Here is a 16,746-nt window from a genome sequence, read left to right as displayed (position 1 = left end):
CACTGGGCACTACAGAAAAAAGTTTTTCCCTCTCCTCCTGACACCCACCCTTTAGGTACTTATGTGTGTTGATGAGGTTCCCCCCTCAGCCTTCTTTCTTCAGGCCAAACAGCCCCAGGTCTCACAGCCTTTCCTCATCAGAGAGACGTTCCAGTCCCTTGATCACCTTTGCAGCCCTTCCCTGGACTCTCTCCAGCAGTCCCCCGTCTAAATAACCAGTACATTTTCCTGCTGCTCATCCCAACTGTGCCCACAGCACCAGGGAAGAAGGCACAGCTCCTCTGCCCTGCATTGGGAGCAGGTGCCCACAGATGCCCCCGTGTTATAGAAGGTATTAAAAATCAAGTGATTTTATTAAATAGTTATTTTTTTAGTAAGATTTATAAGTTGGCATAACAGCCAACCTCAGCCTCCTTGGTGAAGCCACTCCCGAAGAGAAGAACATGCATGAGAAATCAGGCACAATGGGAATAAGAGTGACAACGAGGGGCATTGTTTAAATCCATGCACCTGCAAGCCTTAAAACATCCAAGAACAATGTTGGGAGTGATTGCTTCAGAGGAAGAAAAGCGTTTGTTATATTAACCATTAGGCTGCTCACTGTCCTGAACCCTGTAACATTCTGGTCCAGGGCCTCAGGTAATTAGTACCATCTGTTCCAGAGCACCAGATAATCAACAGCTTAAATCAGGTAGTTAGCCAAGTGATTTTGAAACATAGATGAATAACTTGTGTAATAAGGGAGGTAATAAACCAATATGTAAAAGTAACAAATAACCGATCAAAGTGAAGGGCCAATGTAATGAGCAACTATAAGCGGGCTTTATGTGTAGAGTAAAAAAAAAAAAAGAGCAGAGTATTGGGTGTAAATATGTTAATTGTGGTGCTTCGTGGCACATTCCTGGGAACGACCCGCGTGTCCCCGGTGCCCGTCGTCACGTAATGGGCGCCTCTGCCTATCTGACTCTGTGTAGGCAGGTTTTCTTCCCAGCACATTTGCAAACACTGGGCCTCCGGCCGTGCCCGGCACAACCCTGGCCCGGCTCTTGCTGCTGCAATGAATAAATACACCCTGACCGCCTTCTCTGGCCCGGCTTGTGCTTGCAGAGCCGGGCCGGGCTGCCCTTGGGCCGCACCGCGCGGGGTCCCGCAGAAACGGCCGGCGCGACGCGGAGCGGCCCCGCGCCGAACTACAGCTCCCAGCAGCCCCCGCGCGCCTGCCCCGCCCGTGCACGAACCGCTCCCGCGGGGACCTTAGGCGACAACCAATGAGCGCTCGGCTCCCTGGGGTAGTCCTCAGAGAAGCCCGATTAAAAAAATACTAAAAACTGTAAATTCGGAGCGCTATTCCTTAGAATGTCTCTCTCTCCGGAGGTAACGGTGTCCCTCGCGAGACTCGCGGTCTCGTGTTTTACTGTCAACCATCATTCATTGCTATGGCGTTTTCCCTTTAACGGCTGGTTTCAACCAAGGCACCGCGGAGGGGTCCTCGGAAGGGCGGGGAAAAGAGAAGGCCGGTCTCTTGATTCGCCGCCGCGCCGGAGGGGGAGCAGCCAATCCGCGCCGGCAACCGGCATTGGGAGGCGGGGACATCCCACAGGCGCGCAGGCCATTGGTGGCGCCGGCGCGGGGGGCGTGGCCGAGCGGCGCGGAGGGTGACGCGTATCCTTCCAGCTCAGCGCGTGAGGGCAGCGGCGCTGGGGGAGGGGCCCGGCTCGGCGGCACTAACGGCTGCGCGCGCCGCCGCTCCTCACCTCGCGCCGGCGCGGCCGTTCCCCCGCAGCGGCCGTTCCCCCTCGGCCCGTCTCGCTGCCGCTTCTTCCCGCTGCCGGTGGAGGATGTGCCGCCTCTTCCCGGCCGCGACAGGTAGCGGGAGGAGACGATGAAGGAGCCGCCCCGCCGGCTCCAGGCCTTGGGCTCCTGCCTCTTCCTCTGTGCCCTGCTCTGGTGAGTCTCGGTAGGCTCTCGCTGCCGTCTCCCGGCGCCGCCAGGGCCCTGCCGCTCGAGGAACAGAACCCCACCGCCGGGCCCGCCCTCAGCCCTGTCACTGCCATCCTCTCCGGCAGCCCCGCGGCCCCCGGGCCGCCCCTGCTGCCCCGGCTCCGGCTCGGGATGCTGAGGGGGATGGTGGGGCGCGCGCGGAGCGAGAGCTGGAAGTGGAGGTGGTGTCATGGGGGAAACGAAGGTGTTTCCTTTGGGAAACGTGAGACTGTATTAATGTACTGGCAGCACGTATCGTGGGGGTAAGGAAAAGGCAGGTAGCGTTCGAGTGACTGCTGGCTAGTACTCATTTTCGGGGCTCTTGAAAGCAAGCAGTGTGAGACCCGGAGGTGCCAGGTATCAGAGGTCCAAAGTTGCACTGTATATTTCTGTACCTGTTTTGTTGCTGCTTTGTACCTTTAACAGGAGACTTACTTACTTTTCTTTTCAGACTGGACTTTTTCTGTGTTCTCTGAAAGATCACAATGCCTTATTCTTGAAACAGATTTTCTGTGGCTGGCTAGAGTTGTGTTAAACTAAAGCAAATGAGCCCTTTCATTTTTGCATTGGTTACACCTTTGAGAGTGTTTTTCATAGTGATTACCTTAGCTCTGCCTTATTCCAGCATCTTCAGTTAACTTTATTTGCAGACTTTCTTAAAAGATGACGTTTAATAGAATACAAATATTAGGTGACTATATTTCTGTATGGTAAGTCCTGAGCTTCTTAAACTTTGGCCTCCTTTGAACTCCATGACTCACTGTTTGAGAAATGCTGGTCAGTTTGAACAGCAAACTGCAAATATTGAAAACTGAAGAGCAGCAGTTGTTACAGATAATTACGTATCAGATGGATTACTTTACTACACTTCCTGTTAGTTGTTTAAATGGGCTAGTTAAAAACAAACAAACAAGCAAGCCAACCTAGTTTGGAACATCTGGCTTTTTTCACAGTTCTAGTGTGATGAAGAAGAGGGAGTTCAGACTCCTCTCTGTACAAAATCAGTTGCAGGTCTAGTGCTGACATTTGCAATACTGGGTTTGGGTGATCCTGCAGCAGTTTTGGTTCATGTCATCACATTTTTGTTTTTAAAAAAGGGGGAGTTGAAAATGTGCTTGAAAACTCTGCTGCTATGTTTCCATTTAGCAAAATTTTAAGCAAAAAGGCTCCTGACCATCCAGGTTTTGATCAAGTGAGCTGTGAGCCTGATGAAACATCTCTAAACAGCTTTCCTTTTACGTGTTGGACAGCTAAATTTCTTCTTATGGAAGGTTTTACTTGTATAGTTTAGATTCTTGCTAGGAAAACAGTTTCTTTTTTACTGTGTCTTGAAGGCTGATAACAAATTACCTTGAGGCAGAAATGGGTTAACAGAGATGTTCTCGGCTTCATGAGAGAGAGATGTTCAGAGTAATTTTGCATTGCTGTGTTTTGCTGTTTTAGCAGAACTATTTTAATTAAGAACATGTGGAGGTACCTGTTTCATATTGATCAAAACATATCATGGTCAAGTAACTTATTGGTGTAATAAATGTCTTCTGTAAAGCTCAGACACTCCTGTGTTCATCTTGGGAATGATTATGAGAAAAAGCGAACCACGTTTTTTTCTTCCTGTTTTAAAGATATTGGTCTTTCAAGCAATTTCTTAAATGGCCCCAGAGCTTGCACTAGAGTATATCAAACCTTCTACTATTTTAAACAAACACCCACAAACCAGTAGTTCATATTGTTTGTTCACTCTGTCAGCTTTAGGTTGAAAGAGACAGTAGATGAAATTTAGATGTCAAGAGAGGTACAGCTCTAGTTCCTTAGTCTCTGTTGTGCAAACATCAGTTCAAGTTGGAGAGTTTACAATTCTCAGTCTGCAGCATGACACTGACTTGCCTTAATTTCAGTAGTCATGTCAGAGTTGTAGTTGGCAAGTTTTGAAGTTTGTCAATTCTTGCTTTGTTTCTGCACTATGTAGTGGGTAAGTTATGATATATTTAACACTTCCATGAAAATGAAATCAGCAAATTTGTTCACATAAGCAACTTAGACACTTTAAATAGTAAATGGAAGGTTTTGTGTTAGAAATGTTGACCTGTATGACAAATGTTGCCTTTTAAATGTAGTTTTCTTGACATGTGATCTGCAAAGGCTTTAATGTTGGTAGGAGAGAAGCTTTTTTCTTACAGATGAAACTAGTAGTCAATAGATGATCACATGAAAACCAAAAAAGCAGTGGGGATAAAAAAAACCAAAAGACAAACCAGAGTTGCTGAAAGAACGCTCTTGGGGCTGTTTGGACTCTTATTTTTTTGTTAACCCTGGGCCTTGCTTTATTACTGGGCAGGTGGTTGGTTCGTTCTTTGATGAAACTAAGCTTAAAGTAGGATATTTTTTCTTTCAATCTCCCATCACGTACTTTAAAGTTTACCTAAAGAGGCTGGTGCAGTGGAGAAACAGCAGTTGGTAAAAATCAATCAATCAAAAATCAAGTTTATTTGTTTTTTTTTTAAACTGGAAACTGTTAAAAAACATCTCATCTTGCAAGTTAAAAATGTGCATATGTATTAGGAAACGTACAAAACCCCAGAAGCTTGAGTTAGGGGATTTGTTAGCCGGTTCCTTTTCAGTAAAAGCAATGTGATGTTTGTTCTTTGGGAGTGCAGGATGAGAGTTAATGGTACTTGAGGCTTCCTGAAGCTGTAACAACCACGGCTGCCTGACAAACCTGAGCCAGCAAGGTTGTTCCAAGTAATTCAAAAGAGTGAGATGGCTGCATGACTTTAGAGAAATATTTCTGATGGAGATAAGGCTTAGGAATGTAGTGCTCTAAAAATACTATGCATCTGTGCAGAGTGGAGCTTTGTCTGTGCTTGACAAATGGTTCCTGTTGACCCGAATTTACAAAGACTTTTTTTCTTAATGCTTCAGTTAATCCCTTTCTGTGGATGGTCATAATGTAAAAATTCTCTTAAAAATACTCTTAAAAACTTGTAGTGCTTTATAGTTTGACAATACATGGAACCAAATAAGTGGAGTAGATTTAGAAGCTCATAGAGATCCTAGTGTGATCTGACTTGAGACTAGCTGTGAGAGCTATTGAAAGAGTAACCTGTATAAATTGTTCTGACATCAGCTTTTGCCTGCCATAAGCTGCACTTTCAAAGTGTTAGCTATGAGTTTAATAAAGAAATCATGTGTGCACTAATTTGTTTATGATTCATTCTATCCCAGAAAGTGCTCTGCACATCCTCATCTACTTAGCTTTTATGAACTCTTCATCGTCCTTGATTTTACAACTCTGAGTAAAAGGAAGATGGAGATAAGTACATGTTGTGCACATCACAATTCTTCAGTTGCCGTTCCTTTACTGATACACTATATTCACAGTGTAGGGCATGTGTCAAAGCAGCTGAGCAGCAACATGTGCTGTTTCTGATGGAAAACTCCTGGTCTAGTAGTTCTGACACTGAAATGAGAATGTACCCTGAATATGGTGAAGGACAGATGGAGTCAGTAGTGTAACCTAGATGCAGGCACGCTGAAAGGGGGTAGATTTTGCTACTGCTTTGTAATGCTGCCTATTAATGTGAAGATTTCCATGAATTTTAATGAGAAAATATTTCTAGTTTTGGTTTACATTCCAATCTTCTATATTTTTTGAAGGTGTGCTAGTTGAAAGCTTCTGTACTGCAAAAGGAGCTCTTTTGCACCTGGAAAAAACCCAGGTGCTATACTGGCAGCATGATAACATCACTAATGTTTGTTTTGCCACTCCTGTCCTGCATGGCAAAAGCTATGTAAGTCAGGTTAGTGATCACAGAATTAGAGGCTTTACTAATTGAACATTTATTTGCCCTATAACTGGATCTTGGCTTAAGCCGAACCTTGAGCTTGCATCTGTTAATAAGATAATGGTGTTAAGCGGTAGAGTTGGGGAATGAGAGACTTGTGTTGCAGTGCAACACACCGCTTACCACAGAAATTCTCCCTTCAGCAGGGTGTAATGTTTGCATGAGAGTGCCCTAATGATCACAGAATCCTAGAATGGTAGGGTTGAAAAGGACCTGTAAAGATCATTTAGCCCAACACCCCTGCAGAAGCAGGTCCACCTAGATCAGGACAGAACTTCTAGTGTAACTTGCATGTAACAGGGCTCAGAATTTTATCTGGTGGTTCTACTCTTGTGTAGTTACTTGAATCTCTTCAGAAGGCTTATTCTCAAATAAACACTTTGTGTGTGCCTTTTAGGGCAGGAGGAAATGAAGTGTTTTGGGCACTGCTCATACAATCAAAACTGTTGTCCAGGCATCTGATTTTTAGAATGAAAAATAGGTTCCTAGATGTGGAGTATCTTGTTGGGAACTATCTTTGCTTGGTGGTTAAGGCTGGGACAAAAGCTGCAATAGAATTCCTGGATTCTTAGACATCAAGTGTGAATATGCCTAGCTTGCAGCCTACTCAAGTCAAAGGTGGTATATGCAAGCAGGGGCAAAACAAATTTGTGCAAAACAAATGCTTGTCTCAGTTATTGAGTATTTGCCATCTAAAATTATGTGAAGAACAGTGAAGTGCTTTCATGCAGTGTCTTCACAAATATTTGTCCTAGAAACTTCCATTTTATTTTGCAAGTGGTACACTGCAGTGGCATGTACCCCCTCATGAGGTTGCTGTGTTGATGTGAGGTGTACCTCACCTGAGCATTTAAGTTCAACTTTTTCTGAAGTGTCTTTCTGTTATTATTGTTATTATTCTTCCCTTTTGAAGTTCTTATCACTATTTTACAGAATACTTTTTAGCTTTCTTTGCATTACTTGTCTTTAGTTTTCATTATTAATCCAGCTTTTGGTAAATTCTGTGCTGCTTTCCATGGGAGGACATACAGTGTTTGCTAAAGTTAACACTTGGAGGTGCTACAGCCCTCTGCCTGGAGAGGATGTTTTTTCTTTGCATTAAAAGTTTTGGTTCAGAAACCTAAAAACTTCTGTGTCATTTTTGGTGAAATTAATGGTCTTGATATAATAGACACTGATCCCAGAGCTAGCACAAAGGGCTTCTTAGCTGTATGAGTGAAAACACTGACTTAAACTGGGTTGGAATATTGGCAGAGGGTTCCAACAGTTCAGAACTAGCTTAGGTACTCAAAGGAACATTCTTGACGTGGCTGCGTTTTGGAATGACAGTCAGGATATTGTTGAAGTCCTTTAAAGGTAAGAAGTCTATTAAAAATACATTATAAAATGTCTGGGAGTTAGGTGATAGCAGCTTTCCAGTGATCTAGGGCAAAATGCACGTTGCTAAACTCATGCAGAAATTCACCTCCTTGGCACTATGTGAAGCTGTGTTGCATTTACAGTGCTGGTGCAGAGCAGCCAGTGATTATTCTGAGCCTACCTGGAGTAGACTGGCAACATATTATGCCTATGTAGACAAGCTTATGAATTTAAGCAGAGGGACATCTTCAAAGATGTGTTAGACATTACTATAGATTCCAAAGGTCTTAAAGTTTAATCACAGTTCATGGTGATTCCACTGTTTTCTGCAGTCTTTGGGGTCAATCAGGTTTTATTGTATTTTTCCAGACTATGCTCTTTTTACCACACTCCTGCAGGTAATTAACTAGAGTTTGCCAATGCAGGGAGTTTCTCTTGAGCTACAGCCTTCAGTGTAGTGTTACACAAGTCTGTTACCAAGAGTCACTAGGAACTGCCTGCAAGCAGTTCTCTCCAGGGCTTGGGTTTGTGACGCCTGTCCTGCTTTAAGTGCCTGAAATAGGGTACCTGGATACTCCTTTCAAGAAACAAGTATGTGTTTCAGTATTGCTTTGCAGCATGCATCTAATATAGGCTGTTTATTATAGGCACTGTCAGAACAATACACAGTTACAGTACTGTGAAGGTGATAATTGTCTCAGTGGCCTTTTCTAGAAAAAGAAGAGACTGATACTGGTAGCACTGTAATAAAGGAATGGAGGGGTTTTGTGTTGTCAGGCCTTGGCCTAATTTCTGTTGTTTATTTTAGGACAACAGCAGGCAGTCATGAAAAAATGGTATGTTCTCCCTCAAGTCTTCTTTGATTTTTTTGTTTGTTTGTTTTTACATCTGAGTATACAGTAGCTCAGAGCTTTCTTTCTTTCTCCCCCTCAGAAGTTACTAGTGTGTGTCCCTCGTCTCAAGATGAGATGGGGGATACGGAGAACAGTGGAATGCAGGATAACCCCTTCAGGCAGTAAATCAGTTAAATCTGATAAAGTGTCTGGTGCAACTGTAACTTATTTTGCAGTCTTTGCATGCTGATGTATTTAAAATGCTGAAAGCTACATTTTAAACCAGTGGCTGGAATCTCATTGTGTGAAGCTATGAAATTCAGCAGTGTCAGAAGTATCTTTGTGTTGGGCTTCTCTGAATAAGTGAAGTAACTGTCTCTTTTGTGTTATGTTCTGGTTAGGAGACAATGTGGAGAGCACATTCTTTTCAGAGTGGGCAAGAAATTAGGAAAGCCTAAATTAATTGCAAAATATAATGGATTGATAAAGGATTTGCAAAAAACCTCAAATTCGGTTGTTTTGGGATCGTCTTTTTTGTAGCACTTGAAACAAGTTAGTGGATAGTGATGGGAAATTAGATGGTATCACTGCCTTGCTGACAGCATTCTTGTTTAGTCTATGTCTGTACATCTTAGTCTTCAGGTTTTTTTCACCCTTAAAGATCCATCATAACTTAAATTATCTTAGTAATGCTTGCTGCTCTTCTGTAGTAATAAATGGCTTTGAAATGAAGACAATTTCCATCAAGTTACTAGGGAAAGAGTAAGAATTCCCTTCTTTGACTGTTTCTTCTGCATTACCAGAGGATGGAAGGCAAGTTACTGCTGGCTTCAGAGTCTGGTGATGGATCCGCTGAGCTCCTTGTTCTTACAGAGCATTAGGCTACTGACAGCAGTCAGACCTGTAGAATTTATTCAAAACAAAAGATGTTCCTGCCTTTCTCATTCTTTCACAACTTGTCTCATTTTTTTTACCTGATTAATCCAAAATAAATTATTCTTTGATCAAGAAGATATGTTTCAGCCAACAAACAGGTACATCTTTCCCCACTCATAGGCCTGCTTTGCTGGCTCTCTACCCCCTAAGCCTGAACTACGGCTGCCTTCTCTTGCACAAGCCTGTTCTGAACTGATCCTATGAATATTTTCAGTAGGGACGTGTCACATGGCAGGGATGGTGACATCTTCATTCTCCCTCTTGACTGTCAGGTATTTTGTGCATTTGCACCTGTTGGTAATACAGCCCTCTGAGAGATGCAGAAAATGTCAGTGACAGTGTGGAGAGAAACATCCCCGTGCCTTCAAGGAGGGCTTGGTAAGCAGTACACTGGCTGTAGCTTCCTTTTAGTTTCCCTTTGCTTACAATTAATCTGTCTCACAGGCATCAGCTGTAGAACTGTTTTGTGCTGGTTTACTCTCCATTGTCCAGAAATAGATCTTGTTTGGGTATAATTTAAGAAAACTCTTGAATCGTTTAGAGGACAGATATGTTTGAACTGAATCTTGTGTGTCAGTGTTTTTGCATCAAGTTTTTGGAAAGAAAGCTTAGGCTGCTTTTCTCTGGGAATATCAAATGATGGAAAAATTTCTCCTACCTTCAGATTTTGCTGATTTGGATTTTTTTATGTGTATGATTAATTTTTCTTACCAGTCATTTACTTTCTACTTGATTTTTATGCCTGTCAAAGCAGTTATCAAAGACTTCACTGTCTCTGATAGTCTTCTGTAGCTTTCTTCAACAATTACTTGAAGAGTTTGAGCCAAATTAGAACTGGATGGTCTTTCACATGAATCCTACAGTGCAATTTCAAAACCACCTGCACTTTTGAATTTCAGTACGTTCCTTTTCAAAAGCCCAATAGCCAATTGGTATGGCAGTTAATGTACCATGCCATTCAGATAGGGATGAGCAGACTTTCTGCTTCAGTAGAGAACCACAGTACTTGCCTGCCCTGTGAAGAGTAAAGATTCCTCCCTCCCCCTTCTGTGTCTGGGCTTGCAGGGTTTACTTTTGGGTCTATGCTTATCAAGCTGAAAAATTCATGGTATTAGAGAAAACAGCTTTTAAACTACGTTAATGATAATAAAGGATTCGTGTTTAAGTTTTTGTTCTTTATGAGATCTAACAGCAGCTGTTATTTTGAGTCATATATTGCAAAAATGTAGCTACAGAAAACTTATGTATCCATTAAGTCACTAACTGTTGATTACCTGTTTGGAACAATCTCTTGAAGTACACCTATGCTGTCATATCATTTGAAGGTACACTTTGCACCCAGGACAGTACATCTAGTGACTAATCTCCAGTACTACCTGGGCATTAGATCTACTTCCTTTCAAGTTAGCATTAAAATACTACTCATTCTATCTTGAGAAAGGGAAGGATGTGTTAATATATACAGGTGAAGAAGTTGCTGTCCTTTCACTGTACATACTGTGCAGGTTTACTAAACGCAAGGGGAATTTCATTCCTAAGTTTTCATTTTGATTGTCTTTCTGCATCTAGAGAAATGTTTAACAGAGATGTTAGGCCATTTGGCAGTTTTTACTTACAAGCTCTATCATTTATCAGCCTGTGTCCAAAGCAGCCTGTTGAATGAATATACAAAATGCTGAAAGACAAGAAAAAGAATAGCAATGGTCCTGATAAAGTAATTTAATTTGACTTCTCACAGTATGGCTGGTCTCACGTGGCAGTGCACTCTGTGTTCTTAATGCTCTGTCAGAGCTTGATTACAACAGCTCAGTGATATATCCTGCCTGCATCCTCTGTTGCATTAGGGCTCTGGTTTTCCTGTGGGAACATGCATGCACACGTGTAAAAAATAAATTCCCAGTCCCCTCCCTAGCTTAGAGGCTCTTGGGAGGCTTCAGGCATCATATTTGAGTAGGGAGTAGATTGAGAACAATTTCTGAAAAGAACCAAATTGGCTATTGGAGACAAATTGTGTCAGAATGGCTTAAATCTATGAGCAGTTGAACTGTCTTCTAAAAGCTGCCTTTTCATGCTCTAATAAAGCATGATTTGTTGCATTGAAAGAATCAGTATATTAAGGCAAGAAACATATGCCTTTTGTGCAAAGTGCTTTTCGTGACTGCAAGTGCTGAAGAATTATCAATACAGTTCTCCAATGATCTTTCCTTTTCTATGTTAAAAGGCTTAAGTGAGCTGTACAGAACAACATTAAGATCCCCACCTTAGTGTAATCAAAATAGGAAATAACATATTTGTGTCCAAATGTTGTTATTAAAGGGATGGAATGAGCTACAGTATGTTCTGTACAATTTTTGATCTCTCTTGTGTTTTTATGGAGAACCAAGCAGTCACCATGGCTGGAAGGAGAAACCAGAGGTACTGGAATTAAGAGCATGAGGAAATTTCTCTGTGAAGTGATTGAAACCACTTTTCAGAAAAATAAATGAATCAAATTATAAACTCATTTTTCCAAGTGAGGGCTAGGGAGTGAGGCCATAAATCTGGTAACATTTTCTTCCCTTAAATGTGCAGCTGGTGCTTACAATAAGTAGTTAAAAGGAAAACTTAATAGAAACAAGTAACTGCATGATGGGATGGAAGTTTGGGAGTGTGAGAATGAGTACACCCCATTTTCAGCTTAGCTGAGATGTGAGACTTTGTGCCTGCTATAGTAAGTGGGTAGGAAAATGTTCCTAAGCTTACGTTCTTTAGTTTCTTTAGTGCTTTAGTTTTCAGTACCTGCAGCTGCTTCTGCTTGACTTGAGGGCTTCCATTTGCTTCAGAGGAAGGCGCTTATCTCAAAGATAAGAGGAATTATTGAGTGCAGTGAGGTTGAGACAGACCTGGGACATCTTATTTGCCCATCTCCAGAACAGAAATTCCTTGTCTGCTATCTTCTGCTCTCCTGATAGCAAAAGACCTGGATCTAGAGTGGCTGTTGCCTTGCTAACGCTTCCTGCTGAAGCGAGTGGAAGAAGAGCAATAGGTTTATATCTCTACAGCAAAAGCCTTCTTTTGTGACTATCTGCAACCTGGAGTAGTGCTTCCTCTGTGTGTGTATATATATGTATGTATGAAATGGTTTTTAAAGTTCAGTACTTGGCTGTGTTCTCTTGTGGCATGAATTCCTCCCTGGTGCAAGAATCCTCACCGCACATAGTTTCCAATAAACATGATCTCCAAGTTTTTAAGACAGGTGGTCATTCAAATTCTAAATACTAGACTGATCCCAGTTGTGTAAGTGAATTCTGACCTACTAATATTCCCGTGCTCATGACTGACTATTAAGGCTATGTTTTAGTTTCCAAAGCTTATCTCAGAAGGTTGCTGTATCCACAATTCTTGTGTATTTAAAGATCACTTTAGGCCCTGTCTTGTCTTAGGAGGAGGATGAAGAGGAGGCTGCCCTTTTTCAGGGTGCAGGGTGATGTTTGTGTGGGTTCACAGGGGGTCATACTGGTCACCTGACTCTCAGATAATCACTGTTTCCTGGAAAAGTGTTTGGCTCAGAAGTGACAGGTGACTCTGATATTCAGATATTGTTGAAAACTCCTGTAAAACCTTACTTTGCTCAGCATTTTGTTGGTCTTACTCAAAGTCTGCATGAAGACCTTTGCTGGCCTTTGGGCCTCCAAGCCTGGTGGAAGGGGCCATGCACTGAAAGCATGAACGATGCTGTTGTGGTGCAAGCATTTGCATACGTGTTGGCTGCTTTTCTACAGAAATAAATCCATTTCTACTGAGAAGCAAAACTGTTTGGAACTGAAAGTACAAAACAAATCTCTCTGGAGGCTGTAGCTAAAGCTAGCACCTGGTTTGCCATTTGTATCTACTTTTTCATAGATTTTTGCATGGTCTTTTTGTTTAGTGTACTTATTTTCTCCAGTTCCCTTAAATGTGCTTGATTGTGCTGGCCATACAGAATTTTATCAGGTATGATCTGTACAGGGGAATAATGAGCTTTAATTTTTTTAATCTGTGGATTTAGTTTTTGTTTAGTAATAATCATTGCTATATGATTACTATATGATGGATATAGTTGATTCAGATTCTTTCTAACTTGCAATAACATAACTAATATGTCAGCTTCCACTTTGTGACATTTTATCACCTCAATAATGTATATTTCTTATTTTTAGACACCTCGTGGGAGCAAGTTGAGAAAAGATTGAAGGGGGCAGTGCTAAGGGAACTTTCATATCAATTATTCACTTCTTAAATCAAGACTTTGACTCTCTTGTTTTTTTACAGGCTTCCTGTTTGGCATGTCTTTTGTAAAGACACTCTTTCATCAGCAGTGCAATATGGTACAGGTGAAGCTTGTGGCCTGGCGAATGATGATGAAAATGTCCTGGAAAAGGTATGCTGAATAAATCGTGTTGATGTGTTAGTCTGACTTGATATTAAATAAATAAAGCTTCATACACTTTGATTCATAGAGTCATCTTGACCAGAATGTTTAATGTACTCAGTTATTTTGTGAGCCATGATTTTTTTATCTTTCCAAGCTTATGTTTTCCTTTACTTACAATTATGTGACAATAGCTGGACAGTTTGTGTGTGAACAAATAGTAAAGCTAGTGATGGTGGCTCAGGCTTTTTGGTTTGGGTGCCAGATGTTAGAAGCAGTGGTCATCAAGGATAAAATGTGGCACTGTAGAGACCAGGGCAGGAGGTGATGGCCTGTAGCCACAGTATGTCAGTCGCAGCTATGTTGTGTTTAAAAACCAATGCACGGGTGATTGCTGTCCTTAAATAGAAGTTGTAAGGTTAATTGTTTTATTGAGTCGGTATTTATCACTTTCTTTTCCTCTTGCATAATAAAAATTAACAAAGCTAAAATGTGTATGGGAAATGCTAATAAACAAGATTTACATTACTCAGCACTTTAGGTTAAATTAAGTGTAATTTAAGTTTTCCCCCTGATTAACTTATTACAAGTTTCTTCATATTGCAATTACATAGTGAGTTTCCAAGCTATTGAGTCATAACAGAAAGTTATGGTAGTTTTCTGTATTTATTTACACAGAAATAGAATCAATCCTATGGTAAGCATATGTAGGATTGATGTTGTGGGTCTTCCCATTTTCTCTGTCAACCAGTGCTAGTCAAGATCCTCATTCCAGGAAAGCTTTTATATGGAAAAATGCATGTAGAGAGCTCTAGTTGACTTAAATCCAGAACTACCTGACCAGAAAACAAAGCTTAAAAGATAGTAGGTTTCTTAAGCAACATCTACAGTAGCTGTATTTTTTTGCCAGCTTGCAGGGTAGGTAGCACTCAGTCCTTCTGTCTGCCTGAAAGTCTTGTGTTTAATGGCTGATGGAACAAAACTGGAAGGATAAGCTTTCAGACTGGGAAGCCACTGGTGTGTGTGCTACTTTTTTTGGCAATGTTTTCCCCTTCATCATATTAACATGAGTGCATTGTTAAACAGATCTCTGACCTTAAACCCAAAGATGTGGAAGATCATACATAATAATGTACTTTTCACTCATTAAAGAAAAATCTCTTGGATGTATGAGAAATCTTAAGCATGTGTCTTACTGCTAACTAGGCTGCCAGAGCTGTCCCACTAGAAACCAGCAGTCTTGCAGCCTTTGATCAATTTCACTTAGATCAGTTGTCTCTTTGAGACATTGACACTATTTAATCTTAGAGGCTAGGATGTGACCTAATAATATGTGGGGAAAACTGTTGCCTACCTATTGTCTTCAAGGTTTGCCTGCTCACATTTGTGCTTTCTGCTCTTCCAGTGTTTGCCTTAACTCTCTCAAATTAATAGGATCGCGTAATCTTGTCTAGCATAGCAGCCTGTTTGGAATTATAACACTAGCACTTCCAGTATTTGACCACAGGATTTTAGGTAGCCCGTACAAAGCCAGGAGTGCATAAATTTCCACCGAATTTCTTTCTATCTTTAAGTATTGTTCAAAAACAACTTGCATATGTGGTGGTCAAAACTTTAAAAATAGAAGTTTAAGGGGCGAGTAGATTCTTGTTGATTCTCTAGTCTGGTGGTTTTATAACTTTTATTTTTTTACTTTGTGAACTTACCACACTTAATTGTAAATCACCAGTAGTAAAAGAGAAAGTTGCTCTAGAGGATGCAGCAGACGTGTGAAATGATTCTAGTTCTGCTGCAAGATTGCTGTAACTGAAATGTACCAAGTGTTATTTTTTAATGGTTGTCTGTTGCAAGTCACCTTAGGACTTTTTTGCCCACTCCTATTTTAGGGAGCAAGGAGTTAAGGAGGACTGGTCAACACTGAAAGTCACAGCAGAATGACTAACTTTCTTTAGCACACAAACAGAAAGAGTTAAGACAGTGCTAAAATAGTCTTTCATGTCAAGGTTAAACTGAAGTGTTTTAACTTGTGGTAGTCTTTGTGCAGATGTGATTTTAACATATGTAGGGAGTGGCTCTGAGGATTTATGTAGCTTGAATTCTTGTTGATGTTTTGGTGGTTGTAAAGGTATGCACCAAAGCTAATTCCTCTTACTAGAACAGAGGCTTGTGTTACTGCATACTTACTGTGTTGTTTTACCTTTACCGTATTAGGGGGAAGAGTCTGGTCCCAGGCTGGAGTCTGAGCATGCAGACCCAAGTACATGGAGTTACCCTACAGAAGAGTTACCTGATAACTTTATAAAACCTGACCAGGCAAGACTTTTATTTCATTCACTATCTCCATACACTCTTCAAATGCTTCTTGGATTTCAGAGTCTTTCATTTTGGTTATCTAAAGCTCATAGGAACCATCTATCACATTTCACTCACACGCAGGCATGCTTTCAGACTCTTGTTTCCAAGGAAGGGGGAGCTAACAGATCTTGCATTTTCCATGTGCATAAGTAATAGAGTAATTTAGTATTTGTAGGTGCTGACTAAATAAATCTTTCTAAGATAAATTAAGACTGGATGTTACAGGTATGGATATCTCTTAAGGATAAAAGTGGGGACTTTTATGTAGATCAGGCTTGGTGATTGTCGCAGTCCATTTTAACTCTGATTCTCACGGCTTCTGTCAGATTAATTTCCTTCGTTAAAATGGAAGAGGGGCTATGTTTTAGTTGTATGTGCCACTAATATCAAGTCAGTACTCGGTGTTAAGTGTTACAAAGCACAATGTTGAAGACATTTATTTGACATCTATTTTTGTTTTGTGGATTACAAGACAACATATATAGGACATAATTCTTTGTGGTTTGGATAAGTATTTCTACAGTAAAACTCTTCATGTTCAGTTAGATAACAGATATCCAGATATTGACAAGAGACTCTTGTTTTTGTAGTGTTTTCTATTGATGCAAGAGTTTGTCTGATCTGTTTCAGTCATTCTGTATTCTTCCAGATTTATAAAACCTTATTTTGCTTATGCTGTGCAAAGGCTTATAACAACTAGAATAAGTAAGACTCAAGACTTCTAAGCTCTTGGAAGTGATAAGCAATTTCTCTCTTTCCATGAAATAGACTTGTAAATCACTTCGAACCTCCATTAGAGTGATAAAATTGAAAGCCTTACCCAAAATGAAGCTTGGGATGAAAACAGTAAATGTAAATTTTATTGCAATGGAGCATACAAAGACAATGACTTATTACAGTTGCTGAAATATTCAGACTTGTTTTCTCTTTATAGAAATGCATGGTTGAAGAAGCTGTTGTACATGTCTGCTCCAATTAATATTTGTACACTATTATTGCAGACTATGAGAGAGTTTTGCAACTGTCCCAGAGTAGCACTGAATACCACCTG

At 41.0% G+C, this 16,746-nt stretch overlaps 1 protein-coding gene across 3 annotated transcripts in view; it reads left to right on the top strand.

The window, feature by feature from the left end:
• The first annotated feature begins 1,672 nt into the window (after window positions 1-1,672).
• Window positions 1,673-16,746, top strand: part of SUCO (SUN domain containing ossification factor) — a 39,194-nt gene continuing 24,120 nt past the window's right edge. For all 3 annotated transcript variants that reach the window (XM_062003677.1, XM_062003678.1, XM_062003676.1), the window contains exons 1-3: window positions 1,673-1,947; window positions 13,241-13,349; window positions 15,552-15,653. In XM_062003677.1, coding sequence (XP_061859661.1) covers window positions 1,883-1,947; window positions 13,241-13,349; window positions 15,552-15,653 — 276 coding nt within the window. In that variant the 5' untranslated portion in view covers window positions 1,673-1,882. The remainder of the gene's footprint in view (window positions 1,948-13,240; window positions 13,350-15,551; window positions 15,654-16,746) is intronic.

The sequence above is a fragment of the Colius striatus genome, chromosome 10 (genome assembly GCF_028858725.1).
Source record: "Colius striatus isolate bColStr4 chromosome 10, bColStr4.1.hap1, whole genome shotgun sequence".
In the NCBI taxonomy this organism is placed as follows: Eukaryota; Metazoa; Chordata; class Aves; order Coliiformes; family Coliidae; genus Colius; species Colius striatus.
The sequence above is the reverse complement of the archived record's forward strand: the minus strand, read 5'-3'. Positions and strand labels throughout refer to the sequence as shown.